A 26,465-nucleotide genomic window follows, 5' to 3' on the forward strand; every position below is an offset into this window, starting at 1 on the left:
AATGTTCTGGGTTCAGTGCATCTGTGAGTAAAACCAAGACAAATCCTTTACTGTAATCCAGTTCTAATGGAACCAGATCATAATTACCGTATTTTTGAGTATAAGTCGCATCAGTCCAAAAATACGTCATGACGAGGGGGAAAAACATATATAAGTCGCACTGGACTATAAGTCGCATTTATTTAGAACCAAGAACCGAGAGAAAACATTACCGTCATTAGACGGTAATGTTTTCTCTTGGTTCATTTCTCTCGGTTCATGTCAAATTAATTTTGATAAATAAGTCGCACCTGACTAGAAGTCGCAGGACCAGCCAAACTATGAAAAAAAGTGCGACTTATAGTCCGGAAAATACGGTAGATAACAACTTAGAAAACATTTTCTCATAGTATAATAATTCAGATCTTTGCTGAAGAATCAATGGAAATTGATCGTAAGTTAGTGTAAAGACATTTTTAATGTTACAAAAGATTCCTATTTCAAATAAATGCTGTCTTTCATCAAAGAAAAAGTATCATATTATATTATGAAGAACGTTTTTTGTTTTATTTTAATAAATAGCACATTATATATTTTTATAGCACTGTAAACTCAAATATGTCCAAAAGTCCTGTATATTGAATTCCTCGTGATTTGACCCCCTGTCTTGAACCTGGAACAATCTTATAAAGCATTGCTGGTGGCGGGATTTTGAGTATATTTTTAGATACTGGTGGAGACTTTGATCAGTCTCTCCATCTCTCTATTTAATGCTCTTCCTGTCTGTTTTTACAGTATTGCACCACCACAAAAACTCAAGAGCTTGTCCATGTAGGTTACACTTTCACTATTCTCCTATTTAAATCTTTCTTCTTTACTGATCATTTTAGAATAGTTTAAAACCAGCTCTTTGTAAACTTTCCATGAAGCTTGAACTTTGTGTGGAAAAGTCATGAATTTCAAATGGATCTAGCTTGCAGTCTTCGTAGAGAGTTTAACATCATTCCCAGTGTCTTTGGGTCGCTGGCGTTTGGACCAGTCTCAGCAGACAGTCACCATAAAGCTTGACATTCAGACATATGTCCTCCCAAACAGATGCTATGTAGCAGTTTAATGGACAGGATCATTTATTAACATGTGCAACGGTCGAATAATTCTGTCCTTTAGGGAGGAAATGGCCAAGGAAATGTCTGATCTTCTGGCTCAGTGGGTAAAAAGGTTTGTTGTTAGCACTGCAGATCTACACAACCAAAAATCGAAACATTATCCACTGAAAAAAATGACCTGCTTCAAACCTGAATCATGAGTCCAATCACAAAACTCATTTCACTCAATATTTTGTTAATCAATATGAACCCAGAGTCATCCAGAATGATCCTTCCTTGTACTTGAATTAAATGCTGATTTGAGCCATTTTTCTTTTTCTGAAATTGGTTTGTTGTGTCTTTCTCGATTCAATTGAGACGTTTTTGCATTTAGCAGTAATTCACTCATGAGTTTGGTCCGTTGTATTAATTGTATGCAGTGTAAAGGATCTTTTGACACCTTCATTGGTAAGTTGAGATCCTTGTTGTGAAAAAAGAGTGGGATCCGCAGGAAATGTGATCTGTTTATGTGTTTTCTGTGGATTCAGAGCTCCGCAGGTGACTGCCACAAACGCTCAAGCGGATGTGAAGAAATATGAACTCAGCAAGTGGAAATACGCTGAATTACGGGACGTCATCAATACTTCCTGTGGTAAGAACACTTTTGCTCGTTTTCAGAAATGCTTATGATTATGAAATATATTTGTTTGTTTTTTTCTTCTTATATTTCTGACAACATACAGCAGGTCAAAAGTCCTATTTCTATCTGCATTTTTATCCAATTTCATACAGATTTTCTTTTTACAAATTATATTTTAAGCATAAAAAGTCAAGTACATAGTCTCACGTTTGCACTCAAGCTTGCACAAATTTGCTTACATTTGATTAATAACCTTCAAATCTGAAATGATCATTTTTGAGTTGACCTTTGTTTTAAACAATGTTAACAATATTTATTTCCAGGTTCCTTTTTTTATGCTTATGAAACAGGAACGTAGCACATAATCTGCTGAAAATTTTTTTGTCTTGTGACTTGCACATTATTATTAATGAACTTAATTCTGTATTGATTGTTTTATTTCTCTGTTTTCACAATCTGTCTTTAGATATCGAGTTGTTAGCTGCGTGTCGTGAGGAGTTTCACCGCAGACTGAAGGTCTATCACACGTGGAAGTCAAAGAACAAGAAACGCAACGCTCAGGATGAGCAGAGAGCACCAAAAGCCGTCACAGACTATGGTAAGATCCCTCTGGAGATGAAATGCAAATGAGACGCTGTAGACAGAAATAACTTTTTGTGTGGGTTTTTTTTAATAGTTGACATTATTGGAAGCCAAGGCTTCGTAGGTGAGTAAGGCCAAAAAATAAACCAACAGCTGACTAACTCCCCAAAACACAACTAAAGAAGCTAATGAAATACAACGAGAGAGAAAAACTCACTCACGTAACAAAGCCAATAGAAAACAACATTTACAAAACAAAAAAATCCTTTCCCTGCTGTCTTCCTAACCAGCTGAAATATGTATTTCATGCTTAGGAAAGAAGAATCATATGCTTAGGAAAGCTGCATTTATTTGACCAAAAATAGTTATATTGTGAAATTTGAATAAATAAATAAAAAAACATTTCTAATTATCATAGTTTATCTTAATTTTTTTGTAAATAGAAAGTTTTGCTAAAGCTGGTTGGGGGCCAAACATTAGACTATGGAGCAGTTTTTGGAGCAGTTTTAACACTGTTGTGATCCCATGATCCTCCAGCCCAGCAGAACCCAGTCTTGTCTGTGGAGCCCCAGCAGCAGGAGACCCTCATCAACAGACAGCAGCGCTTCTTTCGCATCCCCTTCATCCGACCAGGAGACCAGTACAAAGACCCTCACAACAAGAAGAAAGGGTGGTGGTACGCACACTTTGATGGGCCGTGGATCGCCCGACAGATGGAGCTGCACCCGGACAAACAGCCCATTCTGCTGGTGGCAGGTCAGACGCACTTTCACCGGCATCTCTTTCTCTCGTCCACGCTTCTCACAGCATCACATTTACTCTTGAGAGAAATTAATACTTCTGGGTCAAACCATTTTACACGCGCACCTTTACGGCCGAAAGCCTTTCAGATCATTCTCAACATTTTGTATTAACATATTATATTAAATTTAGAAATGTGTAGTTAAATCTAGCAGTTCTTCAGTGTGCAGTGTGTGTTTGTCGTTCATTTTTATACTGTATTATATTTGATTAAATATCTTTTTATGAGTGTTTTACTTGCAGACAGAATGGCTGAAATCGGTGCTGTTGGTAAAAAGTACTAAATAATTATCAGTGCTCAAAAAAGGAGTCATTACGTTTTTCTTTTTTTATATTTTGCTTCGTATTTTGTTTGTATTGTGTGAATACTGGCAAGTGTAATTAGCCGATATATGGCTTGATTCCTAGCTTAGTTCCTGATGTGTGTCGTCTGTTTCTGTGTTGATAGGGAAGGATGATATGGAGATGTGTGAGCTGAGTCTGGAGGAGACCGGTTTGACCCGGAAGCGTGGCGCTGAGATCCTGCCGCGCCAGTTTGAGGAGATCTGGGAACACTGTGGAGGCATTCAGTACCTTAAAAACGCCATCGAGAGCAGGCAGGCCCGACCCACGTACGCCACGGCCATGCTGCAGAGCATGCTCAAATAAACACACACACACACACACACATCACAGCTCTAGTTCCAGAAGGGAAGTCTGCCAACTCCTACATAACCAGCACTGACTTTCATTTAGTTCTTTTTTTATCTTTTAGTATTCTCTTTGGATTTTAGTCTTTTTAAGTGCTCTTTAGTTCTGGATTTATTTGAATATCGAATCATCTCATTGATCTTTAATTGCTGTGTAACTGCCTTTGAATATAATTGACTTGATGTGATATTTTTGCTATGATACATGATGAACATCAGTAATCCACCGGCAGTGTTTCTCCAGTCTCTTCCTAACAGTCGAATCAATCTCACGCTGAAATCAAGATCCTCTTGATGGAAAAACTGATATTGTTCAGCACTTTACTCTATTCTGAGTTTTGTTATTCACTGTGAGTTTAACTGCTTGCATAAAGTATTTACAAAAGCTACAATACAATAACTCTGGTAAGTAATGACAACTAAATTATGTCTCTGAATGAAAAACGTTTAATAAAAAAATAATGATTTTAATATTGTGGTTCAGTCCTTCTTGTCATAGTTATTGTCCTAATGCTGTGACACTAAATCTGATGATGATTATGCATATACACAAGGCATGGTTTGTAACTGTGATAACAGACCAAATATGTGTCCCTGGAGCTCAAAAGCAGTCTTAAATCACTGGGGTATATTTATAGCAATAGCCAAAAATACATTGTATGGGTCAAAATTATCAATTTTTCTTTTACGCCTAAAATCATTAGGATATTAATTATGTTTCATGATGTAAATTTCCTACTGTAAATATATCAAACTTTAATTTTCTAGTAGTTATATGCATCACTAAGAACTTTATCTGAACAACTTTAAAGGCGATTTTCTCAATATTTGTCTTTTTTTGCACCCTCAGATTCCAGATTTTCAAATAGTTGTATCTCAACCAAATATTGTCTGAACCTAACAAACCGTACATCAATATTCAGCTTTCAGATGATGCATAAATCTCAATTTCTCAGTTCCTTATGACTGGTTTTGTGCTCCAGGGTCACATATGTATAACAGCACTATGCAAATGAGATTTATTTCTATATACAAACTCAAGATTTGAATGAAACGAAACAAGGTACTGATGTAGGCATGAGATCTCCAGCTAAAAACAGTCTGTTTCCTAACAACAAACACAGTTGAGATTTTATATAGATATAAACCAACGTGACCAATAACAATGAGAAAAATATATGTATTTAATATAATACAAACAACTTGTTGTTTAACTTGATGTTAAATATGTTGATGAATGTTTTAAACTAAAGATTTAGAATACAGGCAACTAAATGATGGTGCTGTTTGCCATTTGCCCCGGGACATCAATAACCAACACAGCTCTAGATTTAACATACTTTCATGTTTCAATATATATTAAACTATACTTAATAAAAGACATTTTGCACAGTTTGTGCTCTCGGTAAGTCTTACAAAATCTCTTTTTTTGTGTGTTTTTTGCACTATAAAATAATATTAATATTTCAACAACAAAGAAATTATTCACTATGCATGTGAGACAATTTATAATTATTATACACTAAAACAAAATGATGTTCCATACTATGAGAACATTATTACTATGTGAAACTTGTGTATTGATTATGATCAAACAGAAGAATAATTTCCTCATTGTGAGGAAACCCATTGTGAAAACATTCAACTTGAAGTGCAGCTAATTTCTTAATGTTCTCCTGAGAACGAAAGGAAACACAACCAATAGCAGTTCAGCTTGGCTCTCCATCTGTTCAGGATGTTTGGCCACTCATTCTACTGAGCTGTGGGATCATGGGAAGTCTTTTTCAACATCTGTAAATGGCTGGATAAGCATCTCTGGAAGACGGCATGGTGTGACTTCTTACCTCTGTTAAAAGAGAAACAAGTTGTTTAGCGTTGATACTGTGCAATAGATAAAGGATGTTTAGCTAATTGTTACAAACGATTTTGCACATTTATTTATAATTATATATTCTGAAACCACAGACTGTGTGAACAGTTTTTCTTAAAAAAAAAAAAAAAGATTAGATTAGATTATAGACAATATAAGATTACATAAATTTTGAATGGAATTAATTGCTCTAATGTGCAGTCGAGCTAAAAATCCAGTCTGTTATAATTAACCTTAAACATGATATTAGAACACAAGAACATGACAATAAATAAGATGGATTCTAGCAATTATTCAAAGGGTGATTAATCATACTATTTGAATTCAACTTGGACCAGTCTATGTAGTTATGTAACCGACTTACATAAAAAGTAATGTCCAGTCTTTAAAAAAATTTAAAAAATAAATCTGATGACTTTTAAGACGTCTAAGTATTTTATCATATGAGATCTAATCTTACCTAAGTGACAGTGATTTGTGATGTGTAAAACTTCTGTGATTAACTCGTCAGGCCTGGTATGGTGGTCTGAGCTCTGCCTCTATAAAACAGGACAGCACATACAACAATATAAAGCCTAGATTTTAAAAGGCAAAGACATCAATATCACCTGAAAAAACAAAACGTCATATCCCAAGGCCAAATTAACAGGGGTGTGATGCATCACAATTTCTGTATAAAAAGACACAATAGTTTGTTTTAGAACATGCTGGAAATCATAATTTGGTTTCCTTGAGTAAACTCCTGTTTTATGGCAGTGGTACCAATAGTTTTAAATTACTTTATTACAGGAAAACAATGAAAATGTACAAACTACATCATTTTAAATCAATATGTAAATGAGCTCAGTACTTATTGTCATGAGTGGGTTGAATTTCAGTGTGGATTAATGCTATAGAAGTAAAAACATACTCGGTTATGTGCGTAACCCTCGTTCCCTGATGGAGGGAACGGAGACGTTATGTGGAACGACATATGGGGACTCACTTGGGAGGCCAATCATTTCTGAGTTTAAGACAAAACGTCAATGAAAATTGGTTAGTAGATTTAACATACCTGAGCCACTCCCCATGCCCATGGGTACAAATAGGGGACAGGTGCATCCACTCATTCAGGTTTTACGCTGAGGAGCCGAGAACATGTCCCGGCAACAGCAAATGGTTCAAGGTTGTGGCATAGGGACATAACATCTCCATTCCCTCCATCAGGGAATGAGGGTTACATACGTAACCGAGATGTTCCCTATCTGTCGGTCACTATGAGTTATTTCGAACAACATATGGGGTCCTATGGAAAATGCCACAACCTGAACTCCAAGCAGAACCCTGTGGCGCTGCAACTGTCGACAAGCTGTGGCGTGTCACAAAAGCTACGCTTAAGGTTGTAACCTTTCCACAGCCCCAGCACAAAATTTACTGACCTTAGTACCAAAGGGGACCAAAAGGGTGAGTACATCACTGCTGGAGAAGGCCATGTCGCTCTTCCATCCACAAAATGATTTTGGAAGGGATTCCAACCTTCCAATTGCTTCAAATCTTTCCCATTTGTTTTCATCAGCTTGGAAGAACGATGGGGAAGCAAGCCTTAGGAAAAGATCGCTATGGAGACCACATCCTACCCGTTGGTAGGTGACATGTGGAGATACTGATATGGACTGACCCAGGGGTAGTACTATATATGGAATGGGTCTCTGGGGCAGGTCCTACCTTAGAGTAGGGAACAGCTGCCAGAAGAGACTGACAGAGCTGGTCTGTCAAGGGAAAACATGGGTTTACCAAGTGGGAAACCTTACGGTGGAAGAAAATGGGATTACCAGTAGGGAATCAAACCATATGGACACCTAGCACAGTACAGGGGCTGACCGGGACTCTACTCATGCTAACACCAGTACTGGGCCTGGCGTCAGACTGCTCCACCAAGGAGGCCACACTCCGAGTGGAGTGAGCCCTCACCCCCAGGGGGCACGGCTCGCCTTAGTAATGGTACGCCAAGGCGATGGCATCCACTATCCAGTGGGCCAACCTCTGCTTTGAGATAGCCTTCCACTTCTGCTGACCTCCAAAGCTGACCAGGAGCTCCTCAGAGCTTCTGAAGCTCTGAGTCCGGTCCACGTATATGCAAAGCACTCTTACAGAAACGCCAAGGCTGGATCTGCCTCCTCCGGGGGCAGTGCTTGCACCACCTTGTCTCGAAAGGGAGTGGTGGGATCCTTGGGCACATATCCATGCCCGGGGTCTCAGGACAACGTGAAATTAGGCCAGCCCAAACACAAGGCACTCTTCACTTACTGAAAATGCTTGGAGGTCCCCAACCCTCTTGATGGAAGTGAGCACGATCAGGATCACTGTCTTGAGAGACTGCAACTTAAGCTCAACAGAATCCAGCAACTCAAAGGGACCTATCTGAAGTCCAGTCAGAACAATAGGATTTAACCTTCTGGCACCCCTCAGGAACCTAATGATCAAGTCATGCCTCCCCAGGGACCGGCAGTTCACTGCATGGTAATGGGTTGCAATGGCAACAAACTTTTAAGGTGAAGGGGGACCGCCTACACTCCAACCTTTCTTGCAGGAAAGATGCAGGACACCACCACCCGTGGCAGATCACTTAGGTCTGCCGTGTCCTGTCCAGAAGCCACATTGGGAGGTTCCAAAGATCCGGACACAGGTGCCATATGGAGCCCAGCCCCTGAGAGAGGAGGTCCCTCCTCAGGGGAATGCGCCAGGGAGGTGCTGTCACGAGGAGCATGACTTCTGGAAACCAGGTCAGGGTGGATCAGTAAGCTGCAACCAACAGGACCTGTTCCTCATCCTCCCTGACCTTGAAAAGTGTCTGTGCGAGCAGGCTCACTGGGAGAAATGCATACTAGCGTAAAGCCTGAGGCCAGCTGTGTGCCAGTGCATCCGTGCCCAAGGGGGCCTGGGACAGGGTACTAACAAGACTTACACGTGTTTTACTCCAGAGGAAGAGATGGCGGACGAGTTGAGAGATGCAACGTGATCGTAGACCGTCCTGTCAGTTGATTTACGAAACCACCACAGTGTTGCCTGTGTGGACCAACACATGCTTGTCTAGCTAGATGCACTGCCAGGCAACTCCAGACAGTTGATGTGCCAAAGCAGTTGAGGTCCTGTCCAGGACCCTGAAGCTGCCTGCCCATTGCATGTCGCGCCCTAGCCCCTGTTGGAGGCATCTGTTGTGAGAACAACAACTACATCACTTCCATAGACAGTAAAAGAAATGGACACAGCGACCCCATTGGAACTCAATTGAGACAAATGAAGCCTAGTTTTAGCGTTTTTTAGCACTTCCGTTTCTGACGCGCAGACTCAAACGAAGCTTGACGACGTCAGCAACCTGTCTGGCAGATATAAATCTTCTAGTAGCTGTGCGTGCAAACTGCCATCGTTAATCTTGCAGAGACGGCGAGCTTGAGCGGGGAGTTCTTTGTCGTGAGTGAGCAGGAGTAAGTATTCTGATTAATTATTTTGTATAGTGTTTTAAAAAATAACGCCAGTACGCCATATTAAGTTAATTGCCTGAGAGCTTCTCCTCCTGTCTGTACGGTAATGCGACAGAGAGCCGAGTGGTTATGACGTAATCGTTAGCCTATTTTTTACAAAAACTGTTTATACGGGGCCATAATGTAACATAGAAGGTAATGGAGCCCTTTATACATTGTCGTGTATCTTTAGAAATAAATAATGGACAAACAGAGTCTTTAAACGCCTCAGATGTAAAGTTATTCGCTGTCAAAGTGACGCCAAAATGAATGGGAGTCAATGGGAATGCTAACGCAAGTGAAGTTCTGCTAAAAGATGGCAGCCCCCACCCGACTTCAACTTCCGGTCGAGTTCCTTGCCCCTTGGTCACTTCTCCATGCACATCCGGGAAGAAAGGAACCAGAGCAAAATGCGGTTGTGAGCCGTGCTCTACACTGAGAACCATAACAATAGCCCATCCCCCAATGAAGCAATCAACATCTGATCCCCGGCGGCAAACTGAATGACCCGCTGGGACTGCCATAAGACAGCACAGTATAACAACCCAGCAGCCACACAGGACAAGCACTGCCGGAGGGGTGAGAAGTCCATGGGGCGTGACCCGGCAGAGAAGCTCTCACTATCACCTTCAAATCTCCCAGAGTACTAGCCGGTGGTCCTCTGCTCATGGCAGAGAAACCGGAACGGTTAGTTACAGAGGGGTCTGCTCCTCTCCCTTTCAGAAAGGAGAGACACAATCACAGCGTTGCCATTGTCACACCCGCAGTTGCTGGCATGAACCATCCACGAATGCATCTTCAGCATGATGAATGCCCAGACACGGAAGAAAAAGCTCATGGCCATTCTCAGAGGACAGGAAACGACCGCATCCAGAAGGACACAGACGAAACGGTGTCTTTAAAATGACGTACCTCCAACCAGAACAACTTCCCAACGCAAAGCAGATGAATGGCATTGTGGAGTATAACAATTTTCATACAACCACTCAGCTCCGAAGCAAAAATCTGAATGAGTGGATGCACCTGTCGCCTATTTATACCCTTGGGCACGGGGAATGGCTCAGGTATGTTAAATCCACCTGCCAATTTTCATTGGCATTTTCTCTTAAACTCAGAGATGATTGGTCTCCCAAGTGAGACCCCATATGTATGCACATATTCAACATAACTCGTAGTGACCCACAGATAGGGAACCTCGGTTCCCTAAGATAAGGGAATGAGTACTGCGTCTTGCTTAAGATGTTATGGGAAAAAGCAGGGCAAGCAACGCAGTACTCATTCTCATATCTCAGGAAACCAAGGTTACATTAGTAACCGAGGACGTTCCCTTTCGATACTACACTCATACTGCTTCTTGCTTAAGATGTTATGGGAACACAGTACAATCACGCCATGCTAATGTCATGAAACCACTAAAAGTATCAAACTTCTATAAGCAACCAATGCCCATACATAAGTTAACAACAACCCAAGGGTAAGACAGGGTAAGCTTCTTGAGGCCACACCCGGCCAGGTTAATTGTTCCAGAGTACTCCTGTAACTTCGACACCCAGGGTTTTTGACACCCAGGGAGAGTTTGAGCGTGATATGGCCAAGGCTTCTCTGCTAGATATGTTATGCAGTGCATGTCTCCTCAAGCGGAAAGGACCGGGACTTCCAGGGTATAGAACCTTGTGAATGTGGACGTCGAGGCCCAGCTGGCCCCCTCACAAATATCTGAAAAGGACACACCAAAGGACCATGCCCAAGACGAAGCGATGCCTCTAGTCATGTGGGCCTGTAACTCTCTGTCCTCTTCATCAGGAGGAACAGCAGAGAGAGTACATTACATTACATTTAATCACTTTTATCCAAAGCGACTTACAAATGAGAACAATAGAAGCAGTCAGGTCAACAAGAGAACAACAACAGAATACAAGTGCCATGACAAGTCTCAGTTAGTCTAGTATAGAATGCATAGCCAGGTATTTTTTTTATTAAATTAAATGAAAAAGACAAGAAAAGGAAAAGTGCTGGTGTTAGTTGGTTAAGTGCAGGCGAAAAAGATGAGTCTTTAGATGTTTCTTGAAAATGAGTAAAGACTCAGCTGTAAGAATTGAGATTGGGAGGTCATTCCACCAGCTGGGCACAGTCCAGTAAAAGGTCCGTGAGAGTGATTTTTAACTTCTTTGGGATGGCACCACAAGGCGTCGTTCACTTGCAGAGCGCAAACTTCTGGAGGGCACATAAGATTTAACCGGTGAGTTTAGGTAAGTTGGTGCCGTGCCAGTGGTCGTCTTGTAGGCAAGCATCAGTACCTTGAATTTGATGAGAGCGGCTACTGGTAGCCAGTGTAACCTGATGAGGAGAGGAGTAACATGAGCTTTTTTTGGCTCATTGAAGACAACCCTCACTGCTACATTCTGGATCATTTGCAGAGGCTTGACAGTACCTGCAGGAAGGCCCGCCAGGCATCTTCCTATTTGGCCAGGCATCTTCCTATTAAAGCCCCATCACCCATTACAGCAGAGTGCGGCGCTGGACAAAACTTGATGGGCGTGTAGAGACTCGTGTCTGGGATGCGGGAGAATAATTAGGGTGTGCTCACACTAGGCAATCTTAACCCCCAAAGCCTGGTTCATTTCACTAGGGTGATTGCTCTGTTCACCAGTCTCTGGCTCAGTTGGAAGAGGTGGGCTAGAGCACGGTTTAGTTATATTGACAGTGGATCAGTGAGTGTGAGTGATAACCACGCTGGAGCGCAGATCTTCTGATACGTGCTTCATGATTGCGTGAATATTTCTGAGCTTTAAAAGCGATAGATGTGAAAAGCAATATATTGTGAGAGGGCCGTGTGTTACCATGTCCCATACAAGTTAAAACAATAAACCACAGTGTTTATGAAACAATGCACTCCACTGTGTTGAGCAAACGTTTCTCTGCTGTCTTCATGTGCTATCGTGGGAACTTCCTACTTCCTATTCATGAAGTCATGATTACAAGCTTGTATTATTTTCTGTTAAAAATAACAGTGGATAGTAGTCTGTAAATGCTGATGCTTAGCCTAAATAATTTGATTGGGAGCGTCCCCTCCTGTGACGCATGATTTGTCTGTATGTGTATTCAGAGCATATATGTATATATATATATAAATATATATATATATATATATATATATATATATATATATATATATATATATATATATTAAATTAGAATAAAATTATTATATATACAATATTTGACTAGGCTGCATTTCAGAGACATATTTAACTGTATATGTCTTGTGTTTGTTATCTTGGATTAAACAAAAAATTATCTGACCGCAAAAATTTCAGAAAAAAAGACAAGCTTACACTAGAGTTAGTGTCTTTCTGCTCCGTACACATTTCCTGCACATAGATAACATGAGAGAAATGATGGCATAAAGAGAGCTGAGCACCCCCACGAGGCACACTAGGGAAAGAAAGGGGTCTAGTGTCACGGAGACCAGCTCTGCACATCTCTCCCCGATAAAATGCCAGAATTTACCTACAGGGCATCTAAAAGGGTCGAGAGAGACAATTAGAACATGTACAGTGGAGGATTATTCTTAAAGAGATCCATCAGAACTACACAAAAACATCCCTGTGTTTACATATTTCTAAAGAGCAAAGTCATTTCTTAAATTTCTTTAAATAAATTATAAAAAAATAAAAAAGCTACCAAAAATACTGGAGTACTGCCAGAAGTTTGCCAACATACAGTTCAGAGAAAAAAAAAGAAAAAAAAAACCTAGATCTCACATTAGAGACAAGCATTTTATTCAATTCCGTTTAATTTAATTTAATTTAGATTGTAGAATCATGTGTTATTGTTCTCTGGGGTACCTGCAAGCAGCACCATGCCCTGGTACAATCTCACACTCTCCTCCATGGAGACAGAAGTCCGGCTGGACCACACAGAGGCTCTGACATGGCAGTCCATCCACCGTCACGTAGCCTGGCTCACATAAACATTGTGCTTCCTTTGTCCTGAGGTTCACCACACACTTGGAAAACTCGTTGCAGGCAAGAAACTTGCAAGGGTCACCTTGATCAGCTAACATGAAAGAAGAAATTAGACTCATCTCTCTTGTAGCAGCAATTCACAAGCTTATGTGAGAAACTGCCCATGTTTCTGCTTTCAAGACAAAAATGGCCAGCATACTGATGTATGATGCTTGCATAGCTCTAAGCAGGAAAGACTCTTACCTGGTTCTATGTCTAGGGAATGGCTGTCAATCTTTATGTCCAAATGTTGGGCTGCAGCATCACAAAACTCTTCTAAGACATCCTGGACAGCCTGAGTAATGTTGTACGGCACAGACTTGGCAAATTTTGCCTTGCTATTGACCACCACACTTCCGTTTCTGAAGTTTAGGATCTCTAACTTCTTAAAGCCTGTTAGGTTAGACTGTAGATATGGGAGTAGCTGTGCACAGAGGAGACAAAAAACACCATTTCAAATCCACTGGACATAGTAGAAGGAAACTAAGCACTGAATACTATCACTATGCATAGTATAAACTGATTGATACAGTTGTGTCAAGTATGCAATATGCATTATGATGAAGCTGCAATATGCTACTGTTATTGTGAAGTGACTCAACCACGTCACTTTCAATTCAGCAAGTGTCATCCTATAGTCATCTTTGAAGAAATAAATGGTATAGTGATGTTTACTCATCACTATAAGAAATTGCTTTAATAAATCAAGTTTTCTTACACTGTAATATGCCACTGTTAATGAGGAATCCTCAGATTAAGATGATAATAAGACAATTAGCAGTTGAAATAGCTGCACTCACCAGTTCAACAAATTTGTTTTCCAGTGATCTGTATTCTGCAGAGCTCTTATTGAAAAGATCTTCAGAAAACATCATGTTTGTGACACGCAAACTGAAAAACACAACTAATTCTTTGCCTTTGCTAGCTGTGGTCATTGAAGGAGTTGTGAAATACTTCAGTGCTGGCGCTTTTGTTGTTTCTAAGGGATATCCTTCATTTGGAAAAGAGTATCCATTATCATAACTCAAGAGATCAATGGTCTCAGTACTTACTACATCTATATGGTCTAAGTCTTTTAAATGAATAAATGAGTTTTCAGGTTCCAGATTCGGCACTTTGTCATTTTCTGACTCAAATACAATGTCCGGGACAACAGTCGATTGTACTTTTTGAGTTGTTGAAGCATAATCCTTTTCCAAAGATGTTGGAGTAATGACTGATACATTTGTTTGGACTACTTCCTCAGTCCCCAGATTCAGCACTTTGTCCATTTCTGTCTTTGTAAAATTTACATCCTCGCCAACAGTCCATTGTATGGTTTCAGTTGGCAAATCATAATCCTTTTCCAAAAATGTTGGTGTAATGACTGATGCATCTGTTAGGACTAACAGTTCAAGATCTGCAGGTGTAGTTGTCTTAGGTGCAGGTGTCTTCATGGGTAGTGATGTAGTCGCTTCTTCTTGTTTTAAAAGGGCACCTTCTGTCAGAGGGTCTTCTTCTGAAAAAAATAAATAATGAAATGAATTACAATTGAAGATGTAAAATAGTTGCAAACTGAAATAGTTTAATTTTCTGGATCAATATGACTGTTCAGCAATATTCTTAACTCTTAATTCTGTTATCCCCAATAGATGAGGAAGACTTTTACACTATCTACACTTGTCTTATTTTCTTTTAGCCTGTAACTCCAGTGCCAAATTTAAATCAGTAGCATGTAGGGTTCTGTATTCAGATCTGTGATTGACACTATACATTCGTTGTGGTCAGAATTGTTGGCACCCTTTGTAAATTTGATTAAAAAAAAACAAAGCTGTGAAAATACATCTGATTTGTTAATCCTTTTGATATTTTATTTAAAAAAAAAATATTGCCAAAATGTAACCTTTTATTGAACAATAAGATTTTAAAATGGGGGGAAATCTCATTATTAATTTTTATTTTTTCTGTAAAACACATTGGCCACAATTAATGGTACTCGAAAGTTAATCTTCAGGTTCTACTCTGAAGTAAACTCGTATTGATATTTACACTTTTGCACACACCAGGGTGATTACAAACACGCAATTATCCAGACATTGCTTCCTGTTTCACAGAAATATAAATAGGAGGGAAAACAAAGGCCATATTCCTTTAATCATCCATCACAATGAGAAAAACCAAAGAATGTAGTTCTGATGTGCAGCAAAAGATAATTGAGCTTCACAAATTAAAAAGTGACTTTAAGAAAAGAGATAGAGCATTGAAAATCTTCATTTCCATATGAATGGCAATAATTAAGAATTTCCAATCAACTAAAGATGTTACAAATCTTCCTGGAAGAGGACATGTGTCTGCATCGTCCTAATGCACGGTGAGGAGGAGAGTTTGAGTGGCTAAAGGCTCTCCAAGGAATGCAGCTGCAGAATAGCATAGATTATTTGAGCCTTGGGGTCAGAAATCCCCCCCCAAAAAAAAAAAAAATCAAACACCAACACCACATGGAGCATCAAGCAAGAATGGGTTCTATGATCTGATAAAGCTAAAAAATTAGCTTTTTAGCAGCAAACACTCAAGAAAAATTTGGTGAACACAGGATTGAAAAAGAACCCCATGTGTACAATGAAATATGGTGCTGTATCTTTAATGTTGTCTCTGTATTTTTCTGCCAGAGGTCCTGGACATCTTGTTTAGATATGTAGCATCAAGTATTTTATCAAATAACAACAGATGATTTCTTTTTAACTGACTGTCCATGCTAGAAATATTAGGTTGGATCTTACAACAGGGTGATGATCCCAAAACATCAAAATTAAAATGTAAATGGGTCACTGGGCACAAAACCAAGCTTCTGCTATGGCCATTCCAGTTCCCTGACCTGACCCGATCTCTATAGGAAATGAGTGGAGTGAACTGAAGAGGAGAAGCACCAACATGTAGCTGGAAATCTGAAGAATCTGAAGTGATTCTGGATGAAGGAATGCTCTCTGATCTCATGTTAGCTCTTCTCCAAACTCATTATAGAAGAATAAAAGGGTACCATGTACTGTATTAGAGGAAAACATTTATTTAATAATAACATTTCCCCCCATTTTGAATTTGTATTCTCCAATGAAATCTTAGATTTTTGTACATTTTTTAAAATAAAATATTAATAGGATTAACAATGTAGATTTATTTGCATAGCCTTTTTTTGATCATATTTACCAAGGGTACCTACAATTCTGACCTAGAATGTATGTCCATGTTTTAGATGATAGCTAAAAAAACATGGATATATTGTTAACAGTTTCAAAGATAGTCCTACAGTTGTATTGAGAAACACATCTTACCCATCTCTGTGAGCTGTGGTTCCTCTGTATGTCCAATAGTAGATGGGAAGTCCTGGACAACAGTTGATTGTACTTTTTGTGTTATTGAATCATAATCCTTTTCCAAGGTTGTTGGTGTAACGACTGATACATCTGTTAGGACTACTTCAATTAGGTCAAGGTCTGCAGGCGTAGTTGTCAAAGGTAGATCAGTTGCAAGTGTCTCCATGGATTGTGAAGCAGTCTCTTCTTGTTCCTTAAGGAGATTTTCTGTCAGAGTGTCTTCCTCTGGGAAATCATTAAACATAGCTTATAAATGTCCAAAATAGTTCATTGTTTCAGATGATAGCTAAATCTTATTTTGTTAACATTGTCAATGTTAATTCTAAGAAAATCTTTGACTAAACACATGATTGAGAAACACACACAGCAGAGCTCTCTTACCCATCTGTGTGAGCTGTGGCTCCACAGTATCTTCCAGAACCGATGGTAGGTCCTTGTCTCCATCAGAAGCTGATTCTGTGATCTTTTCAGGTAGAGATTCTGAGGCCGTTGATATAGTAGGGAAAACAATATCCACATCTGGTTCTGTGGTGGTGTCCTCTGTAACCAGATCTGGTATCTTGAGGACTCCTTCGATAACCTCAGGTTTGGAGAGTTGGTCCTCAACCCCAAAGTCTTCCACATGTTCAGGGTTACCAATGTCTATGCCTAGTTGAACAATGTCAACTGGCACAAAAGGCAAATTATGACCTTCTTCTGGCTGGTAATAGTCAATATTCTCCACAAGGTAAGTTTCTGTTACAGAAATCTCTGGTGGTTTAATCTTAATCATCTCTGCAGGAAGTTTGGCTGAACCTTCAGTAGTTTTGGGAACTTGACTTGTGATCTCCACAGTGGGCTGTTCAGTTTTGATGCTGCCTTCATATTCTACAACATCAGCTGGTTCTGATTCATCAGCTTCTCTTTCAGGTTCCACCACCTCACCCTCTTCATCCTTAGGTTGTACTGTCTCAGTCCCTGGCTTGGTTGCCTGAACATCATCCTCATGTTTCACTTTAATCTCCTCATCAGATTTATGTTCCCGAACATCTTTTGATTCTATAATGTCCTCTGGTTCTTGCTCTATAACCTTTTCCTCAGGTTCTGCTACTTCATCCTGTTTAGTTAATTTTCCAGTCTCATCCTCTGGTTCTGGTAGCACAACCGTTCCCACAGGCTCTAATGTGCCATACTCAGCAGTTTCTGTTACTATTGTCACTTCTTCAGGTCGTAATACCTGATCTTCTAATGAAACAGTATCTTCAGTTACGTCTGTATCATTTTCAGGTCCAGCTACTTCTACAGTCTCTGTTGTCACAAACTTTACATTGGATAAATTAACTTCAGTCTTAGTCTCTTCGTCTGGTTCAGCCGTCACCACTTCGTCTTCTTCCTTTCCTACTATTCCAGGATCCACTGGTTGAGGCACCTCTGGAATTTCGTTAGAATCTGTCACTTCAGTTATTGGATCAATTGGTTCAGTTGAAGGTTGCAGGGTGATGCTAAAGTCGGTTGTGACAGCCAACTTTGGTTGTTCAGACCTAGGACTAACGGTTGTTGCAGTGGTGAACAAAATGTTGACAGTGGTTACTGGTTTAAATATGATTTCATCTTCTGGTACAGTGTTTAATTTTAAGTCACTATCTGCTGTAGGATTCTCTGTAGGTTTCTGTAGGTTTCTCTGCTGTTCTTCACTTGGTAATATTGAAGTTTCAGATGAGGATGTTGAAGACAAACTGTTTTCTTTATCAGCAACAACAACTGGTTTACCGTCTTCCTCTACTGGTGGAACTTGAAGATTTTCTGTTATGAGTTCACCAGTTTCCCCTTTAATAGTTTCGATCTTGTGTATAATAACTGCATCACTCTCAGGTTCAATTGTTTCTGGTTCTGATTTTGTTGTTGTGGTGCTGTCTGTGTCCAAAGTTGGGTCTATAATGGTCTCCAAAACATTCTCATCGCTACCAGATGAAATATGAACTTCAACCTTTGGTCCTTTTGTTGGAAAACTGAGGTCACCATATACATCTTCATCAAAGGACTGCAAATTAACAGGTTTATAATTATGTTAATGCATTTAAAGATGTTATGTTAACCCTAACTCTTTTAACCCTAACTTTTAATATTTTAATTAAAGGTTGTGTCCTTATTTATTTATTTATTTTTTCATTCGTAACCATTTTTAAAGCAATGAAGCTGTGCTACATGTCAATTAGGAAAGCATCACAGGCATTTCTCTGCGAGCTGCGCTCCTTCAGTCATGACTATATTGACAATATAGACTGGTCTCTTGTTCCTACTTGCTTAATTATATGGCATTAGTCACCTCAGTTATAATGTCTTCAGAAACCTCAGGGACAGGCATTCTGGTTGAAGACGGGTCTTTGCCTGAAGCAAGAAAACGTGTACACAACTATTAAATACTATGTGAAGACCTTGTACATGGTAATCAGACAAGATTTCATTTTGAATAGACTGTAAACAGAAAATCATGTTTTATGCATTACTATACTACTTATTATATTAATTTATATTATAAATTTTTATACATTTACCTGTCTCAAATGTCAATGAATTAAGATCAAGAAGTGATGCCTTTTTGCTCAGTGCTTGAACTATCATATCCTTTAGACTTTGTCCTGTAGATGAAACAACCGTGTCGATGTCCAGATTTACATCAGCAATGGTAGGTACAGTAGTCTCAAAAACAGCTGCGTAGACTGCAGATAGTCCTCCAGCTCTGGATAAATAATAGCAATGTGCATTTACATTTATTCATGAATCAGTCGCTCCAAACAATAAGAACTAAAGGTGATGTACACAAAGACTCCACACATATAAATACATTACACACAAATGTAACTTTTACCCTTTAGGTGCTTCTGCCTCACTTGCATGTAGAAAAGGAAACAGAAAGAAATAAAAATCATATGCAACAAGAAATCAGTCATGCACAGACTGAATAGTAGCGTAATGGAAGCAGAATACAAACACCAATGGGTTTGTATTTCAGTGTGAATGTAAATTATTATTTTCACAGCTGTAATTCACTGCTCAGGTAAACAGCTGATCACTGCTGTTATAATGAAAGTCATGATAAATGAATGCACCTACCTAATTCTTAACACTATTACATCCATGAATCCAGGTAGATCAGCAAAAGCGTGTTGCATCTGTAACAAACAAACAAGCATGCAGTTTAACTTCTTATGTTGCCCATTATATATGTATGGGCAAATGTATTAATAAGTACTGCTAGATAGCACAATACTACTGTCAACATCAAGACAGAACAGAATCTCCAACAGATTCACAGAACATGTGAAGTTTCCTACAACAGTGTTGAATAATCTGAGCATCCTGCACTCTAAAAAGAAATTCAAGGGACATGTAACTTAAATACATGCATGGTAGGAAGTTGAAATTCTATAAAAAAAGTATATTTATTAATTTAAATAAACATTTAAGTTGCAAACATTACCTTCATGTTGATTATTACATCACCTTAATACTATGTCTAATTTAAGCTTACATGTGTTTATTAAAGCACCCAGTGATGGAATAGTCATCAATTCTTTGAGTAAATAATAAACAATAATTGTCACATTGCTTAATATAATATAATTATGCATTGCTTCTGTGTTTATTTATAATTTACTGGTCTAAATACTGTATATTTATCAAAGTAAATCAGCAGAAAATCATATTATGTGCACAGTTTCTTCAAAAACACTGAAATCTGGATCATTGTTTATTATTTTCACAAACCTGATCTTGAAGATGGTGTGACAGGTCATGATACAGAGGTGAATCAGTGTCTCTCAGTATCTCCTGATACCCATAGTCCATCAGTGTAATGCTGAACTCGATGACCTGATGTACTGGCTGCTCAGGAACCACATTGTGAAGATCCAACTCCTGCAAATGTTTTACAAGAGCTATTAAATGATCACTGCAAAATTTTTTAACTTGCATAATTCCCCAAAATGTTTAAACAACTTTATGGGTTAAATATTTTAGTAACACTTTAGTAGAGGAACCAATTTACACTATTAACTAGTTGCTTATTAGCTTGCCTATTATTGACATATTGGCTGTTTAATATTACTTATGAAGCACATAGCCAAAATCATCACAATTAAAAGAACCAAAGACTTAAACTACTTTAGTCTGTGTGCACTGAATTTGTTTAGTACACAAGTTTCACAATTTGAGTGTAATTACTGAAATAAATGAACTTTCCACGACATTCTAATTTATTAAGATGCACCTGTATATATGGTTCTGTTTCTTGCACAGATTGGTCGTTTCGTATCTTTACACATCAATGTATCGTCACGGGCCACAGGGTTTAATTTGGTTTTGTTTGTGTGTTTTTTTTTACTCTAAACGCTGTGATTCCCATTCACTTCCATTATATGACTGACAGACTGCAATGGTTTGAGTTAAAAATCTCAGTTTGTGTCCGACTAAGAAACAAAGTCACCTACATCTTGGATGCCCTGGGGTTAAGCAGATACCCACATTTTCTTTTAAAATATTATCCTTTAAATTCTTCGTCATCAGTTAGGAACCAAGGCGTGCTATTTGATAGCAATCTATTATTTGAAAACCATGTTTGCAGCATTTATAAAACTGAATTTTTCCATCTCAAAAATATATTTAAATTACACGACCAATGATCTCAATGTCAAATGTAGAAACGTAAATTCATGCGTTCATGACCTCAAGCTTAGATTATTGTAATGCTTTATTGGGTGGTTGTTTTGCACGCTTAATAAACAAACTACAGCTAGTCCAATATGGAGCAGCAAGAGTTCTTACTAGAACCAGGAAATATGACCATATCAGCCCGGTCCTGTCAATTCTGCACTGGCTTTATTGAACATTTTTAAATCTTGCTAAATACTTATAAAGCCCTGAATGGTTTAGCTCTTCAGTACTTCAGTGAGCTCATATCGCATTATAGTCCTTCACCTCTGCTGGAATCTCAAAACTCTGGCTATTTGATAATATCTAGAATATCAAAATCAACTGTGGGTGGCAAATACATTTTCCTATTTAGTGCCCAAACTCTGGAATAATCTACCTAACACTGTTCAGGTGGCAGACACACTCTGATCTAGATCAAATATGAATTGTTAGGCTGCATTAGTTATCAACCGGAACCAGGAACACTTCCTGCAACATCTGATGTGCTCGTACATCATAAGAAGAATGGCATCTATGCTAATATTAATCTGTTTCTTTCTAATTCCAGGGTCACTGTAGCCACCCAGACCCAGTCTGTATTCAGCTCAGATTGTGGATCAGCACCTAGAGACGACCTCTCCAGTTCTGAATTTCAGCAGAGACTAGGAAAACTAGATGAGCCCCAGAGACAGATCCCCAGTGAAGACCTTGTCTCCTCGACGTCCATCGGCACAAGACCACAAAACCAGACCTCTGCACCCGTGTTGCAGCCTGGAATTAAACCATGCTGGTGCTGGTTTCATCTGGCCAGAGAACAACTGGCCCCTCGACTGAGCGTGATTTCTCCTAAGGTTTTTTCTCCATTTCTGTCACCAATGGAGTTTTGGTTCCTTTGGCTTTCTTAACTGGGGATGCTTGACTGATGGCACAGACACTGTTGGTGGAGTGCTGGATGATGACATCACTGAATCATCAATAAACTGACTTACTCTTATATTCTTCTTACATCATTGAAAAACTGTGTTCATGTTTGACTCTGTAAAGCTGCTTTGACACAATCAGAATTGTATATTGCCCTATAGAAATAACTTGACTTAAATAAAGTGACTTGACTTATTAATTAGCAGCAAATTAGGACTTTATTGGTGCAAAAGTCATAGTTGATGGTTTTTTAATAGCGAGAATTGACCCTTAAAATAAAGTGTGACCAATATTTTATTTGAAACATTTTAAGTGAAGAATTCATGCAAGCACTAAAATAAGAAATAAATACTAAAATAAGAAACAAAAAACAAATGGTGTGGATGTTGCAGTTGCTGGACCTGCACATAGCTCTGATGGACTATGAAACTGTACACCTAATAGCTGTATTGAATAATGAGGTGAATAATGCACAATATATTTTGCAGAGCCGAACTATATGTCTTCGATGTTAAGCTTAAGCCAAGATTTATTGACGACCTAAAATGACAGCAGAGCAAAGGCTGCTTGTACTGTAAGCAAGTTGTCACTATATAATAAAAATATATTTCTATCAACAACTGCTGCCAATTTTTATAGTAAATTTATAGAAAGTGTATATGAAGTATGTTATGAACATTGTGCTCCAGACCTGTGAGGCAGTAGAGACGTCTGGCGTAGTGCTGACAGTAGTAGATTGATCTGGGGGAACAAATACTTCTACTGTGTCTTCAGTCTGGACTTCCTCTGAACCTGAACAGAGACTGAGCTTAGTTCAACTTGATGAGAACTTCTCACTGAGGGCAAAATCAATTTAACTATACCTTTCATTCCTTGTGCTCCATCATCTGTTGGCTCTTCAGTTATGTTTCTAGAAATTTAAAATGAAAATGTATCATGATATTAAAATAATCATGGTCCGCCATTTTTGCTATAGACGATTTGAAGAAGTTTACAGAATATGAAATAATAGTCATGATTCCAAGTGCAGTCTCACCGTTTTAATTTTTCACTATTCATATTCACCCTCTGTAAAGGAAAAGCAAACACATTAGAAATCAAATTTGACTTAAACATTTAAAGGAATAGTTGAATGAACCATTTCTTCATCAGAAAAGTCACCTTTATTTCTATAGAGCTTTATACAACAGCAACAGATCTGGAGAAATCACTTGCTCAGCAATGGATCATCTACAGTGAATGGGTGCCGTCAGAATGAGAGCACACAGCTGATAAAAACATCACAATAATCCACAAGAAATCCAATTAAAGTCTGTCATAGCAAAAAAACTGTGTGTTTGCAATGAACAAATGCATCATGAAGACATTTTTCCTGCTAAAATATGAGCATTATATCTATATTATTTCTTTTTCCTGTGAAAAAGCGGTCATCTGAATCGGGAGATAAATCTGCACGGACCATACCATTTACGATTGAAATCAGTCCAAAACTGTTCTAAATAAATAAATTTGTGAATCTTGATGTGAGAGAACAACAAGGAGATGGACTTTTTCTCTGGTGGAGTTAAAGACCAATATTTTGTCCAGTTTGCATTAATGTTGGATATGTTGCATTCAAACATGTAGAGTTTCACTTCACAAGATGTTAACTGATGGACTGGAGTTGTGTGGATTACAAAAATGACTTGATGGATTTGATATTGCAAACAAATAGCTTTTGTTAATTACAAACATGGAGATGGTAATTAATGGACTGGAGAGGTGTGGATTACTTGTGGATTATTGTGGTGTTTTTATCAGCTGTTTGGACTCTCATTTTGACGGCACCCATTCACTGCAGAGGACCTGCTGGTGAGCACGTGATGCAATGCTACATTTCTCAAAATTAGTTCTGATGACGAAACAAACTCCTATACATCTTGGAGGAGCTGAGGGTGACTACATTTACAGCAAATTTTCATTTTGGAGTGAACAATTCCTTTCATTTTTGGCCATCTGACTAAAAAATTCAGAATTAGAATTATGCTGAACTCCTATTTAACAATCGCCCATTGACGTAGACACACTTTAAAAAAATAATAATAATAATAATAAAGTAAAATAAAAAGGTAACCTAAAAATAGCATAATTTACATTAACTGATTTGATTAAAGTCAAACAAATAATTAACATATATTAATCAACCTCTTTTGAATGTACAGTATTGTGTGAATTGTTGATTCGTTTACCCTGTAGACCATGTCTATGTGTTCCTGTGATCTGCTGAAATTCATGGCGAGATCTGAGATGCACATAGAGTCATGCTGGCATTTGTGGACCCATTGCTGGTACTCTGAGCTGCTGGGAATTCTGTCCAGAAAGATCCGGAAAGCCTCCCAAACAGCTTCCTGGCAAACTGACAAGGTCAATAAATAAGTGTTCAGATGAGAAGTTTTAAAATCTTTCTGCATCCATTATGTTGTAAACATATATTTTTTTTCTGTATTGCTAAATTGCAATGAAATAAAACAGGCTTTTCATTAACTAATTCATATTTCATAAATGATTACACCTCTAAGTTTGACTAATTATACCTGTTTATTCTCTGATATGAATTGGGTTGAGAGTCACTGCACTAAACAGAACCATTGATGCATTGAAATGAATTGTAATAACAGAGAAGATATTTCTTTGACATGTTTTATGAGTTACCTCTCAGTGTGTAGTATGTTTGGTGGCTTGCTATGACTTCCCTCACGGTCTCCTGTGGACATACTTTCACCTCTGAGTGGAAGAAGTCTGACCTCTTGATGCGATGCTTTTCCATTTCAAATCTAGTCCTCATCCCTGAATTCTGCTTTGGGGGGTTTGGCAGGCTGATAGTGTGAAGGGTCTCCGATGGATTTAGACTGCCTCGGTCTGCGAAAACAGCGACAAAAAATGAATTAGTCAAAACGATAACGATAACAGATTTGTTTCTTCACTCATTCTTGATGGTCTTTAAACGTGTTTTGGTGTTTTTAAATAATGCTGCAACTGTAGGGTTTTATCTATACATCTATACCTTTTTTCATTTTGGAGAATTCTTTTTTTAATTTGGCGCCATTTTTGCCAACAATGTGTTTTAAAAAAAAAAAACATTTTTGGAATTTGTTGGAAAAAGCCAATGGTGAACCCTCACTTTTATAATTCTGTTCACGTCTATAATTGTTTCTGTGGTTATATTATTTAAATAAATAATAAATAAAAAAAAACACAAAAACACAATTATATGTTAATATAAAACATTTTGGTTCCTTTCTACACAATATAGTGGTGTGTACACTCATTTCATATCTTTTCAATAGGTTACATTACTCATCACAATATATGTCCAAAAGAGTTGCTTCATTTAAGGCTGTAAGATTGCACTGTAGAAATCAGCCATTTACAATTTTAGACCAAAATTTCTGTTCTCTCATCTACATCTTGTGATAAAAGCTGACTTTGTTACCTTGAATTCCTGCGACGGACACAATAAGGAAGAAGAGTGTGACGAGATGCCCACATTTCAAAGACATGCTGACTTCAAGTCTTGCATCTAACCCCTTGCTGTATGAAGACAGCACAAGTCTTCAGGTTCTCAATCCCTTTTCCTGGAAATATCCGTCAGAAGCAGGGAAAGCCATTACGTTCCCCGAGACCTTGGAACCAAGTACTGAGACATGAAAATGGAAATGAAGGAAACTGGAAATTAAAACTGACTTCTGGTGTCTCACAGAAGACAAAACCGCGAATGCAAAAATAAGAAACGCAGAGCGGAGTGCAAGATAAGCAATACTAAAACTGCTAAAGTACGTCTTGGTGTAAATGCATGACATTGTGTGACAGATTACTGCGAAGTAGTTAAAAAAGCAAGAACTGTTTCTGGAATAATCTGATTATCTGATGCTCAGACATAATCCCGCTTTACCTGTGGCCCACCCACCTCATCCAATTAGGGGCTTTTCCATTCAGGCATCTGTCAGCTGTCACCTGCAGTGCGGTTCAATCACCCCATTCATCTTGGGCTGCCGAGCCAACTCTGACCTCAGGAATAAGCAGGACTCACCCCTGTCGTGAGTGCATGTGTGGACAGAGCTGCCAAAGACTTCTGACCTTACTGAAGGGTTTAAAGTGGGTGTCCATTTTCAAAAATGGATGCTATTTAAAGCCTGCTGAGTCTTGAGCTACGACTGCCGTGACAGGGATGAGTGGAGGAACGTCATTTACCACTGCCACTGACGGTCCAAAGGCTTAGTCTATAAATACTAAAGCCTTGGCATCAGATGAATTGAATGTTAATTCACTGCTGTTTTTTTTTTTCTAGTCCACAAATCAATGGTTTTTAATAATCTGATTTCATGGCCAAG

The 26,465-nt window shown here is 38.6% G+C and overlaps 2 protein-coding genes across 4 annotated transcripts in view; one reads left to right on the forward strand and one right to left on the reverse strand.

Annotated features, from left to right (window-relative positions):
* The window catches only part of LOC127938682 (unconventional myosin-VI), a 47,601-nt gene extending 43,354 nt beyond the window's left edge, over positions 1-4,247 (forward strand). Inside the window, exons 29-34 of one of the 3 annotated variants that reach the window (XM_052535485.1) lie at positions 775-810; positions 1,147-1,197; positions 1,613-1,716; positions 2,171-2,302; positions 2,824-3,042; positions 3,536-4,247. In XM_052535485.1, coding sequence (XP_052391445.1) covers positions 775-810; positions 1,147-1,197; positions 1,613-1,716; positions 2,171-2,302; positions 2,824-3,042; positions 3,536-3,735 — 742 coding nt within the window. In that variant the 3' untranslated portion in view covers positions 3,736-4,247. The remainder of the gene's footprint in view (positions 1-774; positions 811-1,146; positions 1,198-1,612; positions 1,717-2,170; positions 2,303-2,823; positions 3,043-3,535) is intronic. The other 2 variants (XM_052535486.1, XM_052535487.1) reach the window with 2 other exon arrangements.
* Positions 4,248-4,940: 693 nt separating this feature from the next.
* On the reverse strand, positions 4,941-26,117 carry LOC127938178 (interphotoreceptor matrix proteoglycan 1). The gene is made up of 20 exons (XM_052534619.1): positions 26,089-26,117; positions 25,568-25,665; positions 24,787-24,993; positions 24,324-24,490; positions 23,132-23,163; positions 22,959-23,005; positions 22,787-22,887; positions 20,251-20,400; positions 19,597-19,655; positions 19,352-19,372; positions 19,038-19,222; positions 18,809-18,870; positions 16,885-18,523; positions 16,462-16,728; positions 13,954-14,651; positions 13,358-13,577; positions 12,995-13,205; positions 12,482-12,667; positions 6,107-6,185; positions 4,941-5,622 (listed from the first exon to the last, which is right to left on the reverse strand). Exons 1-19 carry the CDS (start codon positions 26,115-26,117, stop codon positions 6,146-6,148), a joined length of 4,419 nt encoding a protein of 1,472 aa, XP_052390579.1. The 3' UTR covers positions 4,941-5,622; positions 6,107-6,145.
* Positions 26,118-26,465: the final 348 nt, after the last annotated feature.

Source organism: Carassius gibelio, chromosome A20 (assembly GCF_023724105.1).
Source record: "Carassius gibelio isolate Cgi1373 ecotype wild population from Czech Republic chromosome A20, carGib1.2-hapl.c, whole genome shotgun sequence".
NCBI lineage: Eukaryota > Metazoa > Chordata > Actinopteri > Cypriniformes > Cyprinidae > Carassius > Carassius gibelio.

What these genes read in the sequence shown, in the direction of transcription:
- LOC127938178 (XM_052534619.1), bottom strand. Translation starts at nt 26,117, where the DNA reads ATGAATGGGGTGATTGAACCGCACTGCAG. An exon ending in ACGTCTCTACTGCCTCACAG is followed by an intron (nt 20,401 to 22,786) that starts GTCTGGAGCACA and finishes AAACATTTGCAG; the next exon opens with GAGTTGGATCTTCACAATGT. An exon ending in CACACCATCTTCAAGATCAG is followed by an intron (nt 19,656 to 20,250) that starts GTTTGTGAAAAT and finishes TGTTTGTTACAG; the next exon opens with ATGCAACACGCTTTTGCTGA.